Raw genomic sequence first — 20,823 nt, 5'->3', positions numbered from 1 at the left:
CATTTTGACTTAAGTGTGATTCACTTTATTCTCTTTAATCAACAATTTAACCAACTGTTTACAGACAAAGAGAGAGACAAATGAAAGATTAGTGCTCCTGGAGTTTGTGGCTGGCCATAAGATCTGAATTTATTTTTCAAATGCCTCCTCTAGCAGTAGCCTTGCATGCTGAAGACATCCTATCTAGCATCCTATTGATTCAAATGACAAGCCTGAGCATCAGATTAAGGATGTGTCAGGCACCTGATAGAAGATTCCGGGAGATTTCAGCAGAAAGGTGTCCTGTTTCAAAATGATCTGTTGCTGGTACTTTATGTATTGAAGCATATGAGGATACATTTAACACAAAACTAATTCATCTTAAATTAGAAGAACATTTATAATCAGTGAAAACAAACAGCTTCCCTTTTTACTGTAGAATAGCTGGGAAAAGACATCTTATTCCAACAGAAATCACCCTACAATTCACAAAACAGGACTAAACCAAACTGATGAGATAATAACAGTGGAAATCCTGTTTTAATTTGTCAGTGTCAAATCTGGACACAAACAAGTAAGTGGTTTCTTAGTCCCAACAACAATATTTCTTCTCATAACCATTAAAGATCAGTCATGGGGTCAGCTGCAGAGGGGCAATTAATGCAAGAACGATGTTTCAGAAAGGACACTCAGACAGGGAAATGTCTTTGTCTGCAAAGGTACTTTTTAAGGTACAGACTTGGCAGCAGACATCAATGTCTTGGGAGAAGAGCTGGACAAGTCTCTTGTGCACTGAGGGACGCCACCATGCTAAACATGCTCAAGGAACAACCACAAGTAAAACAAAATTAATTCCATTCAGATCTGAAGTGTAACCCTTCAAGTACTGTAAGCATTATGTTTAAAAAGAAAATACCATTTTTAAGATGCAACTATTATCCTCAAGATCAAATGGCAGAGAAATTTTCACCTGTCCTTTGAACAAAGCAAAATGAGAGAGAGGGGGCAGCTGTTTGATAACAATATGTAGGAGACAACCAGTAGTTGAAACCCAGGATAAACAAGTCAACTTAAAAGAGACAAATATCATGCACTATGGAATAATGTTCTTATAGAAAAAGCACTGCTCATGCCTGAACAAATTACTTGTCCTTGCTGGGCATATTTATATCCTGTTCAGTTCTAGCTGGTCTTTCCAACAATATCTCTGAGTTGAAGTTATGCACCAACACTTTTTCAGACTTAAGTACTCATTTGAGATGTTTTTTTAAGACAGGATCACTTTACTTACTCATTCTTGGTAACTGAGAATCTTCAAAAATTAATACAAATGATTTTATTTGTTGAGAGTAGTCGGAAAAATTATTGTTATGGAAGAGGACTTAGCAAAGATCAGAAGAAATAACAATAGGTGAGTCATCAGTCCAGAAGCTCTTCCAAATTTTACTCACAAAAGTATGCACTGAACTCAATAGATGAAAATAAAGTAATTCTACCAGCTGGTTGTACAGATATTTAAGATATCATTCCATATGCTATGCAGAATTAGTTCCTTTTCACTGAGAAACACAACACAAGCAGAGCTTCTCAATGTTCTGCCACCACGGTTTGCACTTAAACCATATTTGCAAAATCTTTTAGAAAATCACTGCAGTTGGAGACATTCCTTATTATTTTAATGAAATTTCATATTTAAATTTCAAGTGCTTGAGAGCAAGACTGCTCAACATAGGCATGAGGATGATGATACAATATATATATTCTGGGCCTGGTAATATCCTCCTCAGATTATTTCAAGCACAGAAAGCATGGTAGCAAAATATATAAAGCCAAGTGGAGGAGACAAGGAGAGGTACCAGAGCAAGAAGTGGAGCAGAGATGCAGAGAAGTAAAATTACATCAAGTTTGAAAATGAGACAGAGTGGTTTGTACAACCAAAATAAACCAATTAGGTTAATGAAAATAGCTGTGATACTTCTGAAGCAAAAGAGAAAGAAAACATCACCAATGGGGATGTTTGAGCTGGAGGAAAAAAGGGAAAAACTGGGGAAACCACAGATCACTGCCATGGAAAGGAAGCTGTCCGGGAAAAAATACTGAGTAAGGATTTTCATACCAAGTGTTAGGTAAAACTCTGGAAATTCAGATACCGAATTATGACACTCCTTTTATCACAGTAAGTAAAAAAGATGGAACTTTGCAAAAAAAATCTCAGGGGAATGGACAAGTTTTCAATAAGCTAAATATATAATTAAAAAAATAATAATAAATAGTACTGGGCTTATTTTATTAACCAGGAAAAAGCTCATTTTATCACAGCGTGTCTACACTGCAGACAACCATACAGTGCAGAAATGCTGGGTCAGCTTCATGGATATTATAGATACTGAAGCCAACCAGGCCACAGCAGCACACTACTTCTCCTGTAGCTCAGCTACCTTCAGCACACCTCAAGCTGTGAGAGTAGGCTATGATGTCACTTCTTCGTATGTCCATCCTGTAGCTCACTCCAGAAGGTTAAATGTGCTTAAATCAGATTACTCAGACTCAAAAAATGTCAATATCATAAAGTCCGAGTTGGGAAAGCAATGAAACAAAGCAGAGAAAGATAAGTCAGGAGAACTGGGCTACCAGAAAATAAATGATAGAGGTACAGTCCTTGTCTGATAAGTAATTGTAACCCCAAAAATAATTCAACACACATGAATCCAGGCTCTCACACAAAGTTGGGTCTTTGAGAGCATGGCAATTAATCTCAAAGGGATAAAACCCCCATGATTTCTGACACATAACGCCACTGAAGTAGGATATCAGACAATCTGTACAAGATTTCTGCCTCTGGAATACTTATGCTATTGTACTAATCTACAAAGATAAACCTGAGATTGAGGATGAGCTTGCCAGTATTTACAGCAGACCACCAGTAAAAACAATGTTGCAAGTCCATATGACCATCAATAAGTGCTGCAGAAGAGAGGGGAGCAGCAGGGGAATCAATCCAAATTGAAACACCGATAGTAAAAAGCACTACTTCAGAATAAATGACCAAACATATAAGAAAAAAAACCCTGTGAGTTTTAAAATACCTACAAGCCCATTAAGAAAAGAAGAGAAATATAAAATGGTCTTTTGTTAAATTAGCTGAAGCAAAATAAAGAGCTTTATTCCACTGTCTAAAAACCTTGCTATTTCCAGACCCGTTACATATGGATAACTGTGGCCAAGTACTACAGATCTCCAGGCAAATGTGTTACTTAAAGAAGGGGAATACTGGCATGGTTACAGTTAAGACTTGCATTGAAGAAAGCAGTAAAATAAGATGACAAATAAAGAAGCCACAATTTCAGTAATTTTATAAGGAAATCTTTCATTAAAACGTAGTCCTATTATTTATTCTGGTAAGGTAAATATTAGCACATCTGAGACATGAAATTATTTGTTCTACCAGCATAATGGGTCTTTCATTTGATTTATCTTATTTAGAACAACAGAAATCTTTCTCCAAGAAACAGGCAGAAAGCAAAGATCAAATGCAACAGTAAGAAAATGCAGACAAAACTCAACTGAAGATTTTAAAGTCCAGTGCAGGACTGGATCATAATACTTACTCTGCTTACAGCAACTTTGAAACAACAGCTTATATCTCAAAAAATATACCGGTATTATCAGACTGACATTTTTATAACAAAATATGAAAATAAAATATTTGATTTCCTTACAGTTTCTATTAAGTGATTCCTTCCATTGATGGGTATTTTCCTCCCCCATGTCATAATCTTTGGCATTTATGCTCCCTATCTGAGTAGTTAACTGGCTTTTTCTCAAGACATAAAACCAGTCTGATCTGGTATAACACTGCCAAATCTGTTTCACACAAATTCTGCCTGTCTCAGAGAGAGAGCGCGAGAGTGCACACCATGCATCCTCATTAACTAGAAAGATACCTAATTAAACAAGGAAGGGTTAAAGCCTATGTTAGTCTGTTCTACTTTTCTATCCATTACTTTTTAAAAAGCTTTCATATGTCCTCTTCCTTGTTTCTGAAAGCTAACCATTCCTTCTTCCTTTCAGGAAAGCTGACATTTGACAGCTTAACATAGCTGACAGGGTTACCCAACAGCTCACCCTCCCTATTCTCAATCCAATTAGACCTCTAATCCTCCAGATGAAAGGCCCAACTACTCACGTTCCTCATGACAACGACAGCTATTGATTATTTGTCACTACAGCTAACACCTTCTCTGTCGAGGCCACTCTGACAGAAGCAAACCTACCAAATTAGACAGCACTTTATCTGCCCTGGAGGCCAAATGGCACAACAAGTAAAGGCTAATAAATGGTATAAAAATGAACAAATCATAACATTATGACAGGTTGATCGTTGCCAGCAGCTTCACAGCTCAAGCTTGATGCTCTGTTAGACCCGTTCCTTCTCTTTTCTCTTCCACTCCTGCAACAACTTTGACTGAATTAAAGGCCAGAACAATTAAGGCATTTGACCAGCAAAGATAAGCTAGGATAGAAGTATCATCAAGGGACACGAATGTCAATAGCAGACTACCGTTTGTCAATAAAAACATTCCAGAGATGCAAATGCTCATGACTCTGCTCTCCACTAGGCTGTACTGACTCCCTTTGTACAGGGCTCTTCCAAAGCCCAGGCAGACACTCGGGGAAAATTAACCCCAGAAAACCAAGCTTGAGCTGGGAAACACTGAGACACGGATCTGCATCACTGGAAAAGGAATTGCAATACCGTGCTAGATGACAGAGAGGTCTTACAGTCATTATTCCATTTAATATCTATACTTTTTTTTTCCTTTGTAGCAGAGTGACAGAAACTACATAATTTGAATTTATCACTATAAATTTGCTTCAATTGTTTTTTCTAGGACAATAAGCAGTATCTAGTGACACAGGACCTCACAAGTCACATCACTCTGAGGCAAACTGAAAACATTTATTATTCTCAGGGCAATACTATCCAAAACCAGTGAGAACTGAGGCACAGTCCCTAAACTGAGGGTGTTTGCTACAGCAAACGATAGAAGAGAACATTAAAAAAACCCAAACTAAAACACCACAACCACAGGAACATTGTTAAGATCAGGCAACTAAAATAATAACACGAGTAAAAATATGCAAGTTATTTAAACAGTTAAAAAGTAATTAATATTGCCCTGCCAAAATTAATTAACTGATTCCTCAACTATGCTAAAAGGAGTATGTTTTCCAGCAAGGGATTCCTGTGCTTCTGAAAGTATTTAATAACAGAAAAATATTATTAAATCAAATTACATGAAAACTTTATTTAAACTTAAAGTTTTAGTCAAAGACATAAAACATGAATATCTGCTATTCTACTTCAACTGAGGAAAATGTTCTTGCTCAAAATACAGGTTGCACAGATATAGAAATCTATATGCAAGTGCAACACAATATTAATTTAGGAAATCCAAACACTGTGAAAAGATCTATTTAGTAAAAAAAAAAAAATGTAGTATTTTATTATTTTAATTTCTTAGGCTTACAAAATATTCCTGGGGATGAATACATATTTATTAATTGTTTCAACCAGACACACGATTTAACACTTTAATTATGGAGAGTACAGCACAAAATACAGATATTTAAATAACCAGTTTGGCAAATGGATTATTTGTGACTACTACTGCCTGAAGAAAACTTGAACCTACAGCACATTTGGGTAAATTGGCTCTCACAAAACTCAATAAAACCTATAAATTAAATTTCAAACAGTATACAACATTTCTATGAATAAATTGCAAATACTACTATTCCACTCTAAAATGTACTCCAAATATGATAGATCATTGCAAAGAAGAGATGAATACTTAAACTTTCAAGTATCAGAGAATAACATTTAGTACACATATTTTTACTTATATTTTACACATTTTTAATAGTCTTCTGTCCTTTCTAAAAGGAGACAGTTTAGAATTCCTAATGCTGAGCCCCACAGAAGGACCTACATGAAGGAGACCTACAGAGGTGCAACTGGCCTGGCCCAACCCTCCACACCAGGGAAGACTGAATAAACTCTTTCCAAACTCTCACCCATGTAAAGGCATTTATGTCTATGCTGGTGACAATGAGTCCACAGTGTTCTCAGAAGCTGTTGAGGTTTTGCAGGATCAAAAACTCCTTTACTGTTTATGTTACAAACCTCCTACTTATCCTAGGTTATAGTCACTGCTACCGTTTGTTCTTATTTCTCATTCTTTTTAACACATACCTTGATTAAAGAAAAATGGAACACATATCACTCTACCAATTTCTTTTTATTTAAAAAAAATCCCCACAACAATGCTATTGCTAGAGGACTTGGTGGTGCCAAATAGTGAAGAAATATAACTGCTCTTAACACCTAATCTTACCAGCAAAATCTGTAAATGTCCTTAAGATTTAGACTTACTAGCCCAATGAATTGTCTACCCGTTATCACTTGTGACTTTTCTGCTGCAAGTTTTATTTATAATATTTGGTTTATTTGGTTTATGATCACTATTCTTGATAAGTGAGAATCTTTTCCACTATTACAAGTCAGAATCAGACATGGTACACACTGGACTTTTTAAGCTGTGTTCCAGACGTGCCTCTTTGAGAATCATACTGAACATCCCTTACAGAGAGCAAGAACACATCTTCCCAAAAACATGAGATGTATTTATCCTTTCTTCTTTGTTTAAATTACGCTTGCAACCTCACAATTAAAACAAAATCCTTCAAAATGTGGATGCTACGATGGCTGCCAGTCAATGATTACCCCAGGCAGCTGGAGACCAACACTTCGAATGCATGTCAAAGGGAACACACTACACTCAGTCCATCCCTTTCCATGCAAATATACTCTGCCATTGGGTAGACTATTGGAGTAAGTACTCCATACGTGCTCCTACTGCAAGCCCTCTCCTCAAACACCCTCCAACCTCTTTCAGCTTTTACTTCTCCTGTTCTAAATGGGGGAAAATACTACTTTGTTATTCCAGCTGGAAGTAGAGAACCATTCTATCTACAGCAGGCTATAGAGCAAATCTGTTATATATTTATAGAATAATTCATTTTAGCATCTCAGTCAGCTTTATTTGTTTTCTTTCACCATCCAATCCTAAACACAGACAGTAACAGATGCTATGTTTTTTGGTTAGCCATGCTATAACTCCTTTGATGTGTAAAATGTCTGCTGGAAAGTAGCTATAGTCAGGGGGGTAGCCACAATTTGCAAGCAATACTTTCAAACATGTTTTACCAGAGTACTTTAGTTTAGTAATCAACTGTTACTAAAAAAATTTAAAAATCAACCCTGCAAATGCCATTGACATTTATACCATATTTATCGGTGAAGTTTGTATAGAAAGCTAGTTTTATCTTAGAGCTGGTTTGAAATTCTGATCTTGAACTTCAAGTCAAAAGAATACTTTGGCATGTAAATTTTTCTGTAACCTTGTCTTAAAATATGGTTTCACGCTAAGATAAAACCAGTGAGAAATCAGACTCAGATGTCGTAGTTTCTGCTGTGCAACTGAAACCTAACATGTAGAACAGTATTTCCACAGTTTTATCTTCTGCAGAGAAAAGAATTGGCTGGATTTAAACCCACTTTTTGACAGTACAGACAGACAATTCCTGGATACCATATGATTATAGCAGCTTAACACTTAATGAGGAAACAATAATGTTCGTGTTCTTGCCTTGTTACAAGACACGACAAAGTGTGCAAGCTGAAAATGCACTGCCTGAATATATGAGAATCAGTCTTACAAAGTAGTGCCAAAATTTCACTCTGAATCAAGACACAGCAGAGGCAAATGGAAGTATTAATGAAATCTAAAGAACAATCAAAAGGAGAATTAGGAGGGACATACAAGATCCTGAAAGTCACAGCTGCAATTTATCACACACAGAAAAACACCTATTTCAAAAGGGTTCCCATCCTTCCTGAACTCAAATAGGATGCTAGAATTCTTATCTATGGTTTTGAGAATATTTTTCATTATGTCAGTCTTCATTTAGGAAATTGCAGCCTTGCAAAGTCTCTGTTTTATTGTTCATTCTCAGCAGCGACAGCACAACTTTCCTGAGGAATCAGATCTCTGTAACAATGTGAGTTTTCTCTTCTTGAATTTTTCCTGTAGCTATTTTTAACCATTTCAATAGGGCTTGCAGCACAGACCAATGGTAATATCAAAACAAATAGCAAAAAGCATTTGGCAACATGGGACCTTATGTTAAATTGGCGGAAAATTAATTGTTTTTTTATACAGTTTGTTTTCTGTCATCTCACTGCCCAGTGAGCAGTCCTACAGCTGTGAAAAGGGGTTGGGAAGGCTGTGGTGGCACCAACCCCTTGGTAGCTATGACAGCTTATCTGTAGTAGAATACACACAAATCACACACAAGGAACTAATCTGCCTTCCACCCTTGAGCAATTGCAGGCTGCATTCACTAGGGAGAACTCATTGTTCAGGAAAGTAAAGAAAACATTTGTATCATGGTTATTGTCTGTGGCTTAATTAATTACAGAGGAAATTACAGTCCCACATGTTAAAAAAATCACCTTTTCTGGCAGTTCAGCAAACACTCCTGTTTCACATCCTGGTGTGTTCTGATTTTTCACATTTAATCAAATTGTATGTTCACATGAAACTATCACTGAATGAATGTAAAGCTCATTCACATTTCACGAACCTACATGCACAGAATTAATATTACTCATTACGAGCTCTCACTTAAAGGGGGAACATCATAAAAACTATTGGCCTGAGGAAAAAAAGAACATGAACTGGCCACCATTGTCTCTGACTTGATCACTTATTTTCATTGCATAGATTGGGAAAGAAAGTTAGAAGCATGTGTGCTCTTTTATGCAGATCAAATAAAGCCTTATGAAAAATCTGAGACACTATAGTTCCAGGAAATACATCTTGGAAAAGGTAACAAGGGAAAAGTGTATAAACTTGCTCCCAGGCATGTTAATTCAAGAGTTTGTATTAAAAACACCTTTATTTGCTCAAGAAAGGGGAAAAAACCCTATTCTGTTTTTGCAGCTCTTGGACTAACCTGACTGTACTTATTAGATAAGACTTGGAAATGAATTTTCATAAAATAAGTGAACTAAAGACTACCTTTGTTTCTAATTTTCTACCAATGCTTGCCACAGGCTGTCTTTTTTTACTTTACCTTTACTGTTAGTGCTGAGTATACAGGAACAACCATTTTTTTCTAGTTTAAGAAAAAGCAAAGACCATTAAAATATATCCTCCTACGTTACACAGAATTCCTAACTGCATTCCGGATGTACTATTATTTACCAACAACCATGCCAGCAAATAAATAATATAAGCTACACAATATTTAACGCTTCTAAAGTCACATTTTTCCACTGAAGTTGTATTAATCTTCCTGAAGCCAAAATTAATATCCTCCTGACATTTAAGCATCCCGATAGATTATTTTAAGCGTATATTATTAGAAACCAACAACAAAATATTGAATTTTTTCTTCTATCCCTATCAACACAAAAGGCTGTGCCTAAAGTATTCAGAAAGATTCAGGTAGATTATTCTCCAAAGTAAACAGATTGTGCAAAGTGAGCATCCTCTGTGAAAAATTTTGAAGAAGCAGGCCTGCTTTTTTTTCTTCCCTCCCCTCCCTTAAATTAAACTGGAATTACTTAATGAAAATAAATGACAAAACATATACAGGTATTTTGGGTATGCAGAAACATTTCCATTCATAAGTATCACATGTGGGTGTTTTAAAAAAGTTGCAATTTAACACTAGAAGCAAATTGCTACAAATGTAAAATGCCTACAATTGAAAATGAATACCTGTTGTTAAACTGTAATCCCAGTACTCAGATCTCCACAGCATGTTTATTTCCCAATAATCTAAGTTCTACAAGCTTAAACACTCTGTACACATATAGTACTACAATTCCTCAGTGCAAAATCACTGGCAAATTATGCTAATGATTCTACTTCTGTTGCAATCAGTCACAGTTTCAGTTACCAGTAAATTACATCCGTGTTCAGGAAGTCACAACCACCCTCTGAAACTCCCATGGCAATCTTCACAGGTGCACCCCTGCAGTAATTTGTATCATTTTCTGGTGGGTTTGGATTTTTGAGCGTTTTTTTTTTGTTTGACTGTTTTTAATTTAAATTTTATGAAGTTAATTACTTGATCTCCCCCTTTTTCTTTATTTTTTTTACGGAGTGTGCACCTTTCAGAATTGCTTATGAGACCTGTCCATTTGAAAAGAGAGAGCAAAGGAGTGGAACAGAAGAAAATCCAAAAGGTAAAACACCATTTAACTTAATTTACACGGCCTTCTGCCTACAAAGACTGAATCACCTCCATCATAAGGCTGATGGGAAAAAAGATCCAATAAAAGATCATGCCAAGGACAATCAGAAAGCGAGCTGCTAAAAAAATGTATGCCTTGGGTGAGATAAATTTGTCACATTTACAACACTGACAACACGAAAACCTACATCAGACAGATGTCTAAAAAAGAATCAGCTAGTCAGTGTGCCCTAGAGTACTCATCTCAGCTTAGGGTGAATGACTGCACCCTCAAGTGCATTACTTTTAAGTTATCTACATGACTAGCTTATATGTAGATGTCTGCAATGTAAATTTTTAGTTACATGAGATTATTCTCAGCCCATCATCTCACATAGCATTGTACTATATTATTTACCATTGAAAGAAAGATATACTTGTAACATTTAAGCACACAGAAAGGTAAACTATCTCTTTATTCAAGCTAAAAATCTTTTTCAGACCAACAGATGTATAAAACTTAAAAGCGGTAATACAAAGGATGCCCATAACTAAACAGAAGACTAACCATTAAGAACATAATTATTAGCATGAAGCACCCACTCATAGAAGGTTACTGTATCAATACATAACCAACAGGTGTTTTTCAAAAAGCATTAGTCATTCTAATAGTGGAGCTGAAATTTCTGACCTTGCCTTATTAATTTCAGGAACTTTCTGCACAGAAAGGTGTGAGAATGCTTAGCCTTGGAAAAGTGCAAGGGAAGTAAGGGAAAATCCTAAGCCTTACTTCTTCCAAATAGTCCAGAATGTCACTAGTGAAGTCTGAGACAGGGAGATTATAAGAATCTTCTGTTGAGATAAGAACAGATGAGAACCTGATAGCTTTTCACCTAACTATTGCTTAGTAGACATGCCCCAGTGACAAAAACTATTTGAGTGAAACATGGCAAGACCAGGATGACCCAGCAGCCCTGAGTTCCGAGACATGAGCTTCCTCATTAACTGGTAAATACAGCCTGGTTATTAAAACAGCACTAGACAGAGGTACTGAAATCATCAGATCACCTTCACTTCTTACCTGTGTTGAAACCCTTGGAACAGAAAGAACATATAAGAGCACTGGTCAGTCTGCCTAGCTATGCTATCAGAAATCATTTTGGTAGACACTATGAACTACTTCTACATCAAGTGCAAAAATTTTAGCACTGCTTATTGATACCCAAATCAAAATAGAGCTATTTTGACAAACTATGGCTCTGAAAGATGTCTTCTAGGACATTTGTGAAACAAAGCAAACGCACTTGGAGTGCACCAGAATATTGGAGTGCACCAGATATTGGGAGGAGATCAACTACACAACTGCAGGTAACAAAGTAACTACTTCAGAAGGACTTGGAAGTGCCATTAGGAACAGAAAAAGGATTAACGAACTATTGTGAAACTATCACATCAGGTAATGTTTCATATGACCATATGGATAGTGCTGAAATCTTTACCTACAATTTCAGAAGAACTCTGTGCTATCAACAAATAAGAACCTGCATTTTGAACACTGGATGTGACTGTTGGCATTTTGAAGGACTGGAAGAAATGCTTTTACAGAATGAACTCCTTCTGTAACAGTAATGACAAACATGACGGAAGCATAGGCTGTCTTCTATTCTGCAGACAAGAGCTGGAAGCATCAAACTTGCAGAGAGGTGGATGTTAAGACTAAAATACAATGTAGAGCCGATATGTACCTATGTGTATGCATACACACATTCATCCAGTACAGCCAGGTTTGCAACTCACACAGGTTGAGTTAGAAGCTAGTTATGCAAGTGTTAATGGCATGATGTGTTATAGTTGTTCATTTAAGTCCTATCCAACCAGAAATTCATCCTAGAGAAGAAAAGCAACTGAAGTCCTAATTCATTTTACTTAATACTGATGTTTTATGACCAAATTCAGGTCAATGTCACATTTCTGAATGTTTATTCTATTACAGGGATTAAAAATCCCGCAAGCAGTTTTACCAGGACTGAAAGACATGAACTGGCAGTTCTCTTAAAGTGAAATCTCCAGACAGAAAAATGGGAACAGCTTCATCTCGTCCTGTAGAACAAAACCAACTGTTTTTGTGATAACCAGGATTACTAATGGGAGAGACACCATCTTGAATCCAAACACACCAATGAAGACATTCAGTCCAAGAGAGCTAAATCATTGCTTCTTTGGCATTAGAAGCACATTTTCTCACAAACTCTTTGCCTCTGAGACAGTTCTGTGGTTCCCAAAGAAAGGCAGCAGAGACCATTTTTGGCCAAATCAGCTGCAAGACTGTTTCAAAGGAACAAGTGTAAAGGCAGCCTGTGGAATGAAGACCATGGGAGTCTCAAATATTCTGGCAACAAACTCTAGCCCTCATAATGTCTCTCTGCTGTGATCTGATGAGCAAGGTGTCCTAAGAAGCCCTTCAAAGAGACCGCAAAGAACAGCAAAAGTAATCCTGGTACTTAGAGAGGAAGGTTCTGACTCAGGAACCTTACTTCATTTAACCTCTATCTGCTTTAGTTATCATCAGTGTAGAAAGAAGTGTCTTTTCTTTCCTACCTCTTCACTGCTTGCATGTAAAGGTCTGTAAATCTTAGCTTCTCTCTCCAAAGAAAAGGAAAATTAGGATGCAACACAATTTAGGAATCTGAATCTGCAAGCACTGCCCTTTTAAAGAGCTTGTACTTGTGACTACCAATGAATGGGGATTTATAAAGTCATGTGAATCTGTTTTTGATGAAGCGCAGGACAGCTACTGACTCACAAGCTTGAACACAACAGAAACCATACAGTGGCCCTGGTAAATATGTATATTCATGATTAACCAACATGGACAAAACAACTTTGGAAATGGGTGATCTCACAGCATGTTTCTTTTCCTATCTGAAAGTCAACTGTACTGAGAAATTTTATTTTTGGAGAAAAAAAAATTAGAATACAAATGAAAAGTATCAGCAGGAAATAAGTAGAATGCAAAATATTATTTAAATAGCCCAAACTGCATGAAACATTAAGTTGTTTTGAATTTTAAATTTACGTATTTTTCAGGAGAAACTCATTCCAGAAACACAGATCTTAAAATGTTAATGTGGAAAGACTACAGACAAAATTTTACACACATGAAATGTTCATTTCATAAGCTGGCATCAATAGCTAGTAACTGTTCAGCAGACACAGAAGGGAATACAGAGGACAGCTAAGTAAGGCAAATAAAAAGCAGCTGCAAGGGCTGTTTCCTGACCACTTTTAGCTATGGGGTGAATCACACCTATCTAGCACATTACACAGTAGCTGTGTGACTACATAAAATCTATTGCCACAATCATTATCTCTTGCTGTTTTACCTTTCTTTTCACCTGCACTGTCAACTGAAAACACATCTAAGATAGTCCAAGTACCCCATGGAACAACCTGCACTTTCAGGATTGAAGCAAGGCATAAAGGAAATAGAGAACACATGCAGTTAGTGGATATTACACCAAGGCAAAATCTCTCTCGCCTTGAATTGCTATAATAGAAATATGCACAATATGAACATTCAGACAAAGATTTAGACATGAATTTATATTGTTTTAATATGCTAAAATGTATTGTAAAAATCTGGGGAAAATATAATTTTTAAAATTAAGTTTTTAATTAAACTTAATTAAAATGTTCACGTGTCTATCATATCATAGAATCTGCATCCTGTAGGAATACCAGGCAAGTAAAGTATGTTAAAGCAATTTTTTAAGTCTCTGACATTGCTGCTTTTATGAAATACCTGTCTTTGAAACAACAACATTTGCAGTAAGTTGGTCGGTCTCTCACAAATACAAAATTAATCCTGGAAACAAGATTATGATGATGACTGAATTCTTTTCATCCGAGTGTAATGGTATGTAACCAAGCAGATGAATTAGCCTACTTCAAGTCAGCTACAACCTACAACACTTTATTTCCCTGTAAGGGACGCAGTAACACAGACCACACAGTCCCTATGGGCTCCCATGTAAATGTACCTGGAGAATATCACCTTATTATAGTCTTCCCAAGATGGTTTTTTTTCTATTTAACTGCTCCTTACTGAATATCATGACCATACTGTAGCTGCCTTTATGTAAACCTAATTAAAATTAAATAATTAAAAATGTGGATTGTATCAAAACATCTGAAAAATGTGAACGATTGTGGACAGGTGACAAGATATATATGGAAATGGTTTGCTATGAAAATCATGGCAGGCACTCTAACTGGTACCAAAAGACAGCTAACTCAGACAAAAAAAGTGTTAATTTTTGAGCAGTTATGGTTTCAAACATGCTATAAGAACTAATATAGTAAATAAAGGCTGTTTCCTTCAGTTTGAATCTCTAATCTTCTCTGTGGAGTATTTTTCACAGTTTATGAACTCAAATGTCTTGGTTAGCAGCCAAAGCCACTCCTCCTTTTTTTCCCCCATCAGCAGCCTGCTTAGTCTCCTGTGGAGAGACTGTGGATACTTCCCCCAGGCCTAACCACACTCAAAATTTCTTGCAGCTCTGAAGCTACACTTTCAATCACCTCTTATTTTATTGTTGAATACTTCCTTTAGCACTTCTTCAGTGGGAAAATGTAACTGGACAGTACAACAGACTGAGACTGTAGAAGGAAAAACAGACAGTAATGAACTGATGGCATCCCCCTGCACCACTGGCTGCAGGGTAAGGTAGGGAATTCAGGAGTTAAGCCCAGGAAGAAGGGTGTGGGGAAGAGGATTTTAGGGTTTGTGTTTATTTCTCATTATGCTACTCTGACTTGACTGATTTGAATTAAACTGATCTCTCCATATCGAGTCTGTTTTGCCTGTGACAGGAGCTGGTGAGGGATCTCAACCTGTCCTCATCTCAGCCCATGAGCCTTTTGTTATATTTTCTCTTCCCTGTCCAGCTGAGGAGGGGAGTGACAGAGCAGATTTGGTGGGTGCCTGGTGTCCTGCCCACCTCCCAGCTGTGGTGAAAGCCCTCACTTTCTAAGCACTTACAAGTAATTAATTACCTTTTGTGCAGCAAGATGGAGAGCAGTTCTTCGGCTGCGATCAGCTCTGTTAACATCAGCTCCAGCCTTCAGCAATGCCTCTGCACAGTCCAGCCTGTCAGCCAGCACACAGTACATAAGGGGAGTTCTTCCAAACTGGTCCTCTTTATCTTTCAGCTCAGAGTTTCCTAAAAAAACCAAAACAAAGTGCCCACTTAAACCAGTAAAGTATATTAATATCAAGCTAAAAGCAGTACTTTTGTATTAAAAAGTCATCTTAGTATAATACGAATAGCAGGTATCTCATTCTAATATGACTGGGGTGAACAAAAAATGGAGTATGTCATAAACTCAAAGTTATTACACTTTATCCAACTTCTACTGGCAGTTACAGAACATTTAAAAATACTTTTACAGAAAAAAAGTACATTCAGAAAACATTAGTTCCATGAATACACCTACCACTAGTAACATTCTGCAGAGGCATAACTATAAATAATTTTCAAATAGTTACACGGATCTCAGCTGCACAGACTAGTTTAAAAAATATCAACAGTACAGAAACCAAACAGACCTTCTGAAACCTGTAAACACTGTAACTAAAACAAAATTTGAAGTCTACTCACAGTAATGTTTATTTTTAAAGCATAAACGTCAATATTACATCAATACCATTATTTACTTCAGGGTGTCTTACAATATGGAAACTACTGAAATACTTCTCAAGCTTTATTTAATTGATAAGGTTAGTAAGGCAGTATTCTGAGATCCTATTCAAAAAAAGTCAAAACATTATTCTTATTCACATTCCAAAAAACCCTCCAAACAAAGCAGTTTCACTATAAAGTTTTGTATTTCCATGATGTCAGCACATAAAGGCAAGCACCCTTAACTTCATGGGTATCAACTACCCCATGCATCCAGATTCTCCAGATCTCCAACAGAATAACATTGTCTACAATTACCCAAGGAACATTGAATTTTACAGGCAAATTAGTTTTGCTTTTTAATTATTCCTTTGTCTGCATGACTGTTGATGCTTCAAAAGCACTCCAGCAGAGGCATGCTGCTTCTTCACACAGTCTTTGCTCTTCCCAGCATATTATACTTATCTACATATCCACTAATTTTGTTCTTAATTATAATTTCTATTGATTCACCCAGAAGAAGACTAAAGCAGATTAAATATGAATCAAGGGGAATATGAAGAATTAAAATTCATTCCCTATCAATCAATCCACTTACAAAAAACACTGTCAAGTAGGATATTGCCAGTAAGAGAAATCATTTACTCAGTACATTTTTTTACTCAGTTCCTTTAAAACTATAGAGTGAATACCATGTCAATCACACGATTCACTCTTTAACACTTTTTTCTGCCTTGAAAAGTGTGATTTGCATTGAGAAAAGTCTTTTTGCTCTGCAAAAAAACTTTAAGAACATTTCCAAACTCCTCTGTGATGCAGATATAGAAGAATTCTTTTTATTCCTCACTTGTCTTCTCCGACTGCCACTTCACCTTGACAACCCACTGGTTTTACAACTCATTTTTATACCAGTAACAATTTACTAAAAACCAAAACAACAAACAAACAACCCCCAAAAAACTCCACAAGAAGTGTTCTATTGACCTACATCTACCTTTCTCAGGAACAGGAGGGTTTTTGAACATCTTTTTGCATTTTAATACTCACCTTCACATTGCCATTTAGCCTGCTGCTCTGCATATATTGTGGTCCCAAGCATAATTTAACATGTCAGTGTTCCCAACCAACAAGCCAGATTCTCTAATTAACTAAGTACAGTCAGCAGTCAGATGCTCTTCCAGTATTAGTTCAACACAGTCACTTAGACATCACTAAACCACATTTCACTGCTAAGTTTTAACATAAACTCAACAGAGTCTGAAATTGCTTGAAGCTGATGGGACTTGAACACTCAAATATATCAAGAGAAATACATAAACACTCATTTCTCCCAATAAGACACATGCACATGGGCTTATGCTCAGATAACATTGGTTCTTAAATCAGCACTGTCCAAAACCAGCACCTTTCTCTCAAATTCCAGTTCCCTTTCTGTTACAGAATGTTAGAGGATATATATATAAGATTAGAGACTAACAACAAGCAAAAATGGCCTAAAGCTCAAGTGCAACGTAACTAAATACAGCAACAGACGTCTATGTACATTTTCAGTTCCCAAAAAGTGAGGTAGCCGATGACAAGGAGTTTCCATGACTGCATACAGTCTGAGGGAAAAAAAATGAGCAAGAGCTTCAAAACTTGATGCCAGTAATTTGCCTACAGCTCCTGCACTGTTTTGTAAGGTAAAGAAACTTCAGCTAGCAGTGAGTTTTCTCCTGTTGTTTACCAGGTATTCTAAGGTAAGGACCTTAGAATAATTAAAATAATGTGAGCATTTCCCTGAAAGGGCATCTTTGCCCTCCGGCTAAGACATGGGACAAGGGCTAGCTAGCAGCTTCTGTGTCAGGACCAGGTGCTAAGAGCAGATGAAGCTGACCAAAGTCACTTAGCCACACCGCCTTGTGAACTCCACAGCTGCAGCAAACAACCTCTTGCTGCAATCAAGAAAGCACAGGCAGCCTTCAAAACATTCACATATCAGCGTACCTAAAATGTGCCTTGGCAGAAAGAAATACTCTTCACATACCTGCCTAATAAAGTAAAGTTTTTTGATCCCTCCCCTTTTAGAATCAAAGTCCTCAGCCCATCAGAATATGCATTCCATAAGCTTATTGCCAACAGAAGTCATGAACACTCCAGAATCCAGGGCCCAAGTCCAAAATTTAACTCTCACTGTACTTCATCACCCCCTCACACTCTATGCAAGCAGTCCTATCAGACTCAACATTTCTGTTTTTCAAACCAGGAAAGGAGAATGGGCAGCAGGAGGGTGTGAATTCTCCCTAATGATTAAAAGACAGGCCATTTCTTGCCACTTGCAAGAATCTTGCATGCTGCAATACTTGGGATTTATTCTATCTCCCACAATGTAGAACAGGCAAGAGAGAAGCAGAGAGGAGGATCAAACAATAGCACACAACTGCATATTTGTAACCCATAGTTTAGCTAAAATGTACAATGAAATCAGAGATTTAGAAGCATTTGGATGCAAGCAATGCATGATAAGGGTTTTAGAATGAGGAGCTGGACTGAACAGACACTTCAGGATAATGAGTATTGTAGTCATGATTATGTTCTTTTAAACAATTAAAACAATTAGGTGCCTCTTCCCAAAGCATAAGATGGAAAATTATCCTCCAAATACAAAATTAACTTTTGCTTGCTTTTTCCCTAGTATCAAAATCAAACAGACAGATTTTAACACTGAAGAACTGTCAATTAAGGACATGTTCAATGTTGTGTAAAATACAGGAAAGAAAATACTGTGAGCATTCCCCAAAGCCCACGAACACACCATTCTAAAACAATGTGATACAGTACAGGACAAATCATGCAATGCAAACAATTAGCACACTTCTGTTAGAGCACTGGTTATACAATTAACACTTGGCATGTACTTTATGGTATTTAACCCACAGGCTTTTTAAAAAGTCCTGTGATGACGCATTAGCAGTGGTTAACATACAGAGATACTTTGTTCCAAACCCCCCTTTCTCTAAATAAATTTTCTACTTACCTTTGACTCTGTCTGTGCCTCTTTCTGGCACAGGGTGTCAAAAAGAACACATTATCCACAATGCACTGTATTACTTCAAACACCTCTTCCTTTAAAATTCATCTATACTCTAATTATATGCAAATAAAGCATCTATGTTTGTATACAGCCACACCAACTCCACCAAGCTACAGATGGCAGAAGGAAAAATCATGAAAGAGGTTTGAGGGGCTGCTCTAAAAGACAGTTTGGCCAGCCTCTATGCCCCTCCTATGTTAATAACTGAACACTGAAAGCACAAAGAGGAAAGTAATAATGAATTTAGCTGCTACAAGGTCCTCCCTGAAAGGAGGAGAAAGTCAAGACTTTCCATCGCTGCATCCACTGCTAGCTGTGTATCCAAGAGGCAAAGCTTGGCTGTATCAGAGAAGTGTTGTTAAGCAATCCAGCACACACAGCACACGTAACGCTGGAGTACTGTCCTGAGTTAGCTGCTGCTGCTGCTGAGCGCAGTCATGAAATCCAGTGAATAGCACCAATTGCTCAATTTGCTTCTGGCACCAAGTTATACTTTCAACAGTGACTGGTAAACAGCTAAAAATATTACTCTAATGCATTCTTCTTCTGCTAGGCAATACATGAAGTTTTGGGTTGGGTTTTTTTTGTTGTTTTTGGTCCAGTTCTGGCAAAAGTAAGCTCTGTGGCATATCCTGTCAAAACACAGCGAAGTAGAAAAGCCAAACTTTGCTGGTACAGCAAGTGCTACAAGGATTGTGCAGTTTTATCTCCCATGCAAAAGTAAAACTGCATTTTTATCTTGTTGCTGCAAGATTATCATTAAAAGAAGAGCAATCTCCTTGTCTGTTTCTAATGGCTGTTTTGTGGTATATTTGACAAGATGTACCAGCAACAAGAAATAATTTTTCTTTTGTGTTTCCAAAAATATGTCTTTTGGCTCTGAGATTAGCAAAAAACACTGAAGTTAGCAAAAACTCTTTGTTGCTTCTTCAGGATTTGAAAGCCCAGATTTTTCCACCTCCACATGCAGGCAGATAGGGTTTTTAGAAACTCAGGTATTTAAAGCTACTTTATAGTTGAATCTCACAGATTTCTAGAAGTATCTCCATATCATCTGCTGTTTATAAAATGTTTTTAAAAAGGGCAAACAGACAACATTAAATGCAAACAGTATATGTTTGAACCACCACGTGACCGTAAAGTTGAAGGCCCAACAAAAAATAGCTGTCAACAAGTGCAGCTCCTATAAAGTCAGTTCCCTCAAACGTGTTCCTGTTGGAGTCCAATCAGTTCTAGTTATGTTTTGAGAAAATTAGGTACACCTTGTAAAGAAGAGCCCCTTACTGCTTTCTGTACAGCTTGGACAACACAAGGGTTCACCTTGCCCTCAACACAGGTCAGCAGAAGATATATAAAGAAACTTGACTGCTGGCTTCATGCTATTAAAATTAAATCCTTGACACACATTACAACTGGCAGTAAGTGGCATAAATACAGACTGTGCTTCTTACTATTTCACAGTCCTTCAGCCCTTGCTAAGCTCTGGGAACAGGATTTTCCAGAAAACACTGAGCAAATAGAACTTCTTCAGTATCACCTGAAATTGCATTTAATCAGAAGCTCTGAAAAATCCAAGTCTTCATCTATCATATGACAGCCTTCCAAATATATACAAGACTGTTTTTGGAACATAGAATATATACTGCTTTTGAAAACTATTAATCTGGAATGCTATATCATTCCTGGAGAGGCAAAATCCTGAGCTTTTTAACGAATGGGATTTTTTTTTTTTTTACTTCAGATCCAATAAGACTGGACTCTCTCATCAGCTTTAATTTCTCT

At 37.0% G+C, this 20,823-nt stretch overlaps 1 protein-coding gene across 2 annotated transcripts in view; it reads right to left on the bottom strand.

Annotated features, from left to right (window-relative positions):
- INVS (inversin) overlaps window positions 1-20,823 on the bottom strand; it is an 81,934-nt gene that overhangs the window by 56,903 nt on the left and 4,208 nt on the right. For both annotated transcript variants that reach the window (XM_063397982.1, XM_063397973.1), the window contains exon 3: window positions 15,343-15,509. In XM_063397982.1, coding sequence (XP_063254052.1) covers window positions 15,343-15,509 — 167 coding nt within the window. The remainder of the gene's footprint in view (window positions 1-15,342; window positions 15,510-20,823) is intronic.

This window comes from Prinia subflava, chromosome 1 (genome assembly GCF_021018805.1).
Source record: "Prinia subflava isolate CZ2003 ecotype Zambia chromosome 1, Cam_Psub_1.2, whole genome shotgun sequence".
Taxonomy (NCBI): domain Eukaryota; kingdom Metazoa; phylum Chordata; class Aves; order Passeriformes; family Cisticolidae; genus Prinia; species Prinia subflava.
This window is presented reverse-complemented; position numbering and strand designations above follow the sequence as displayed.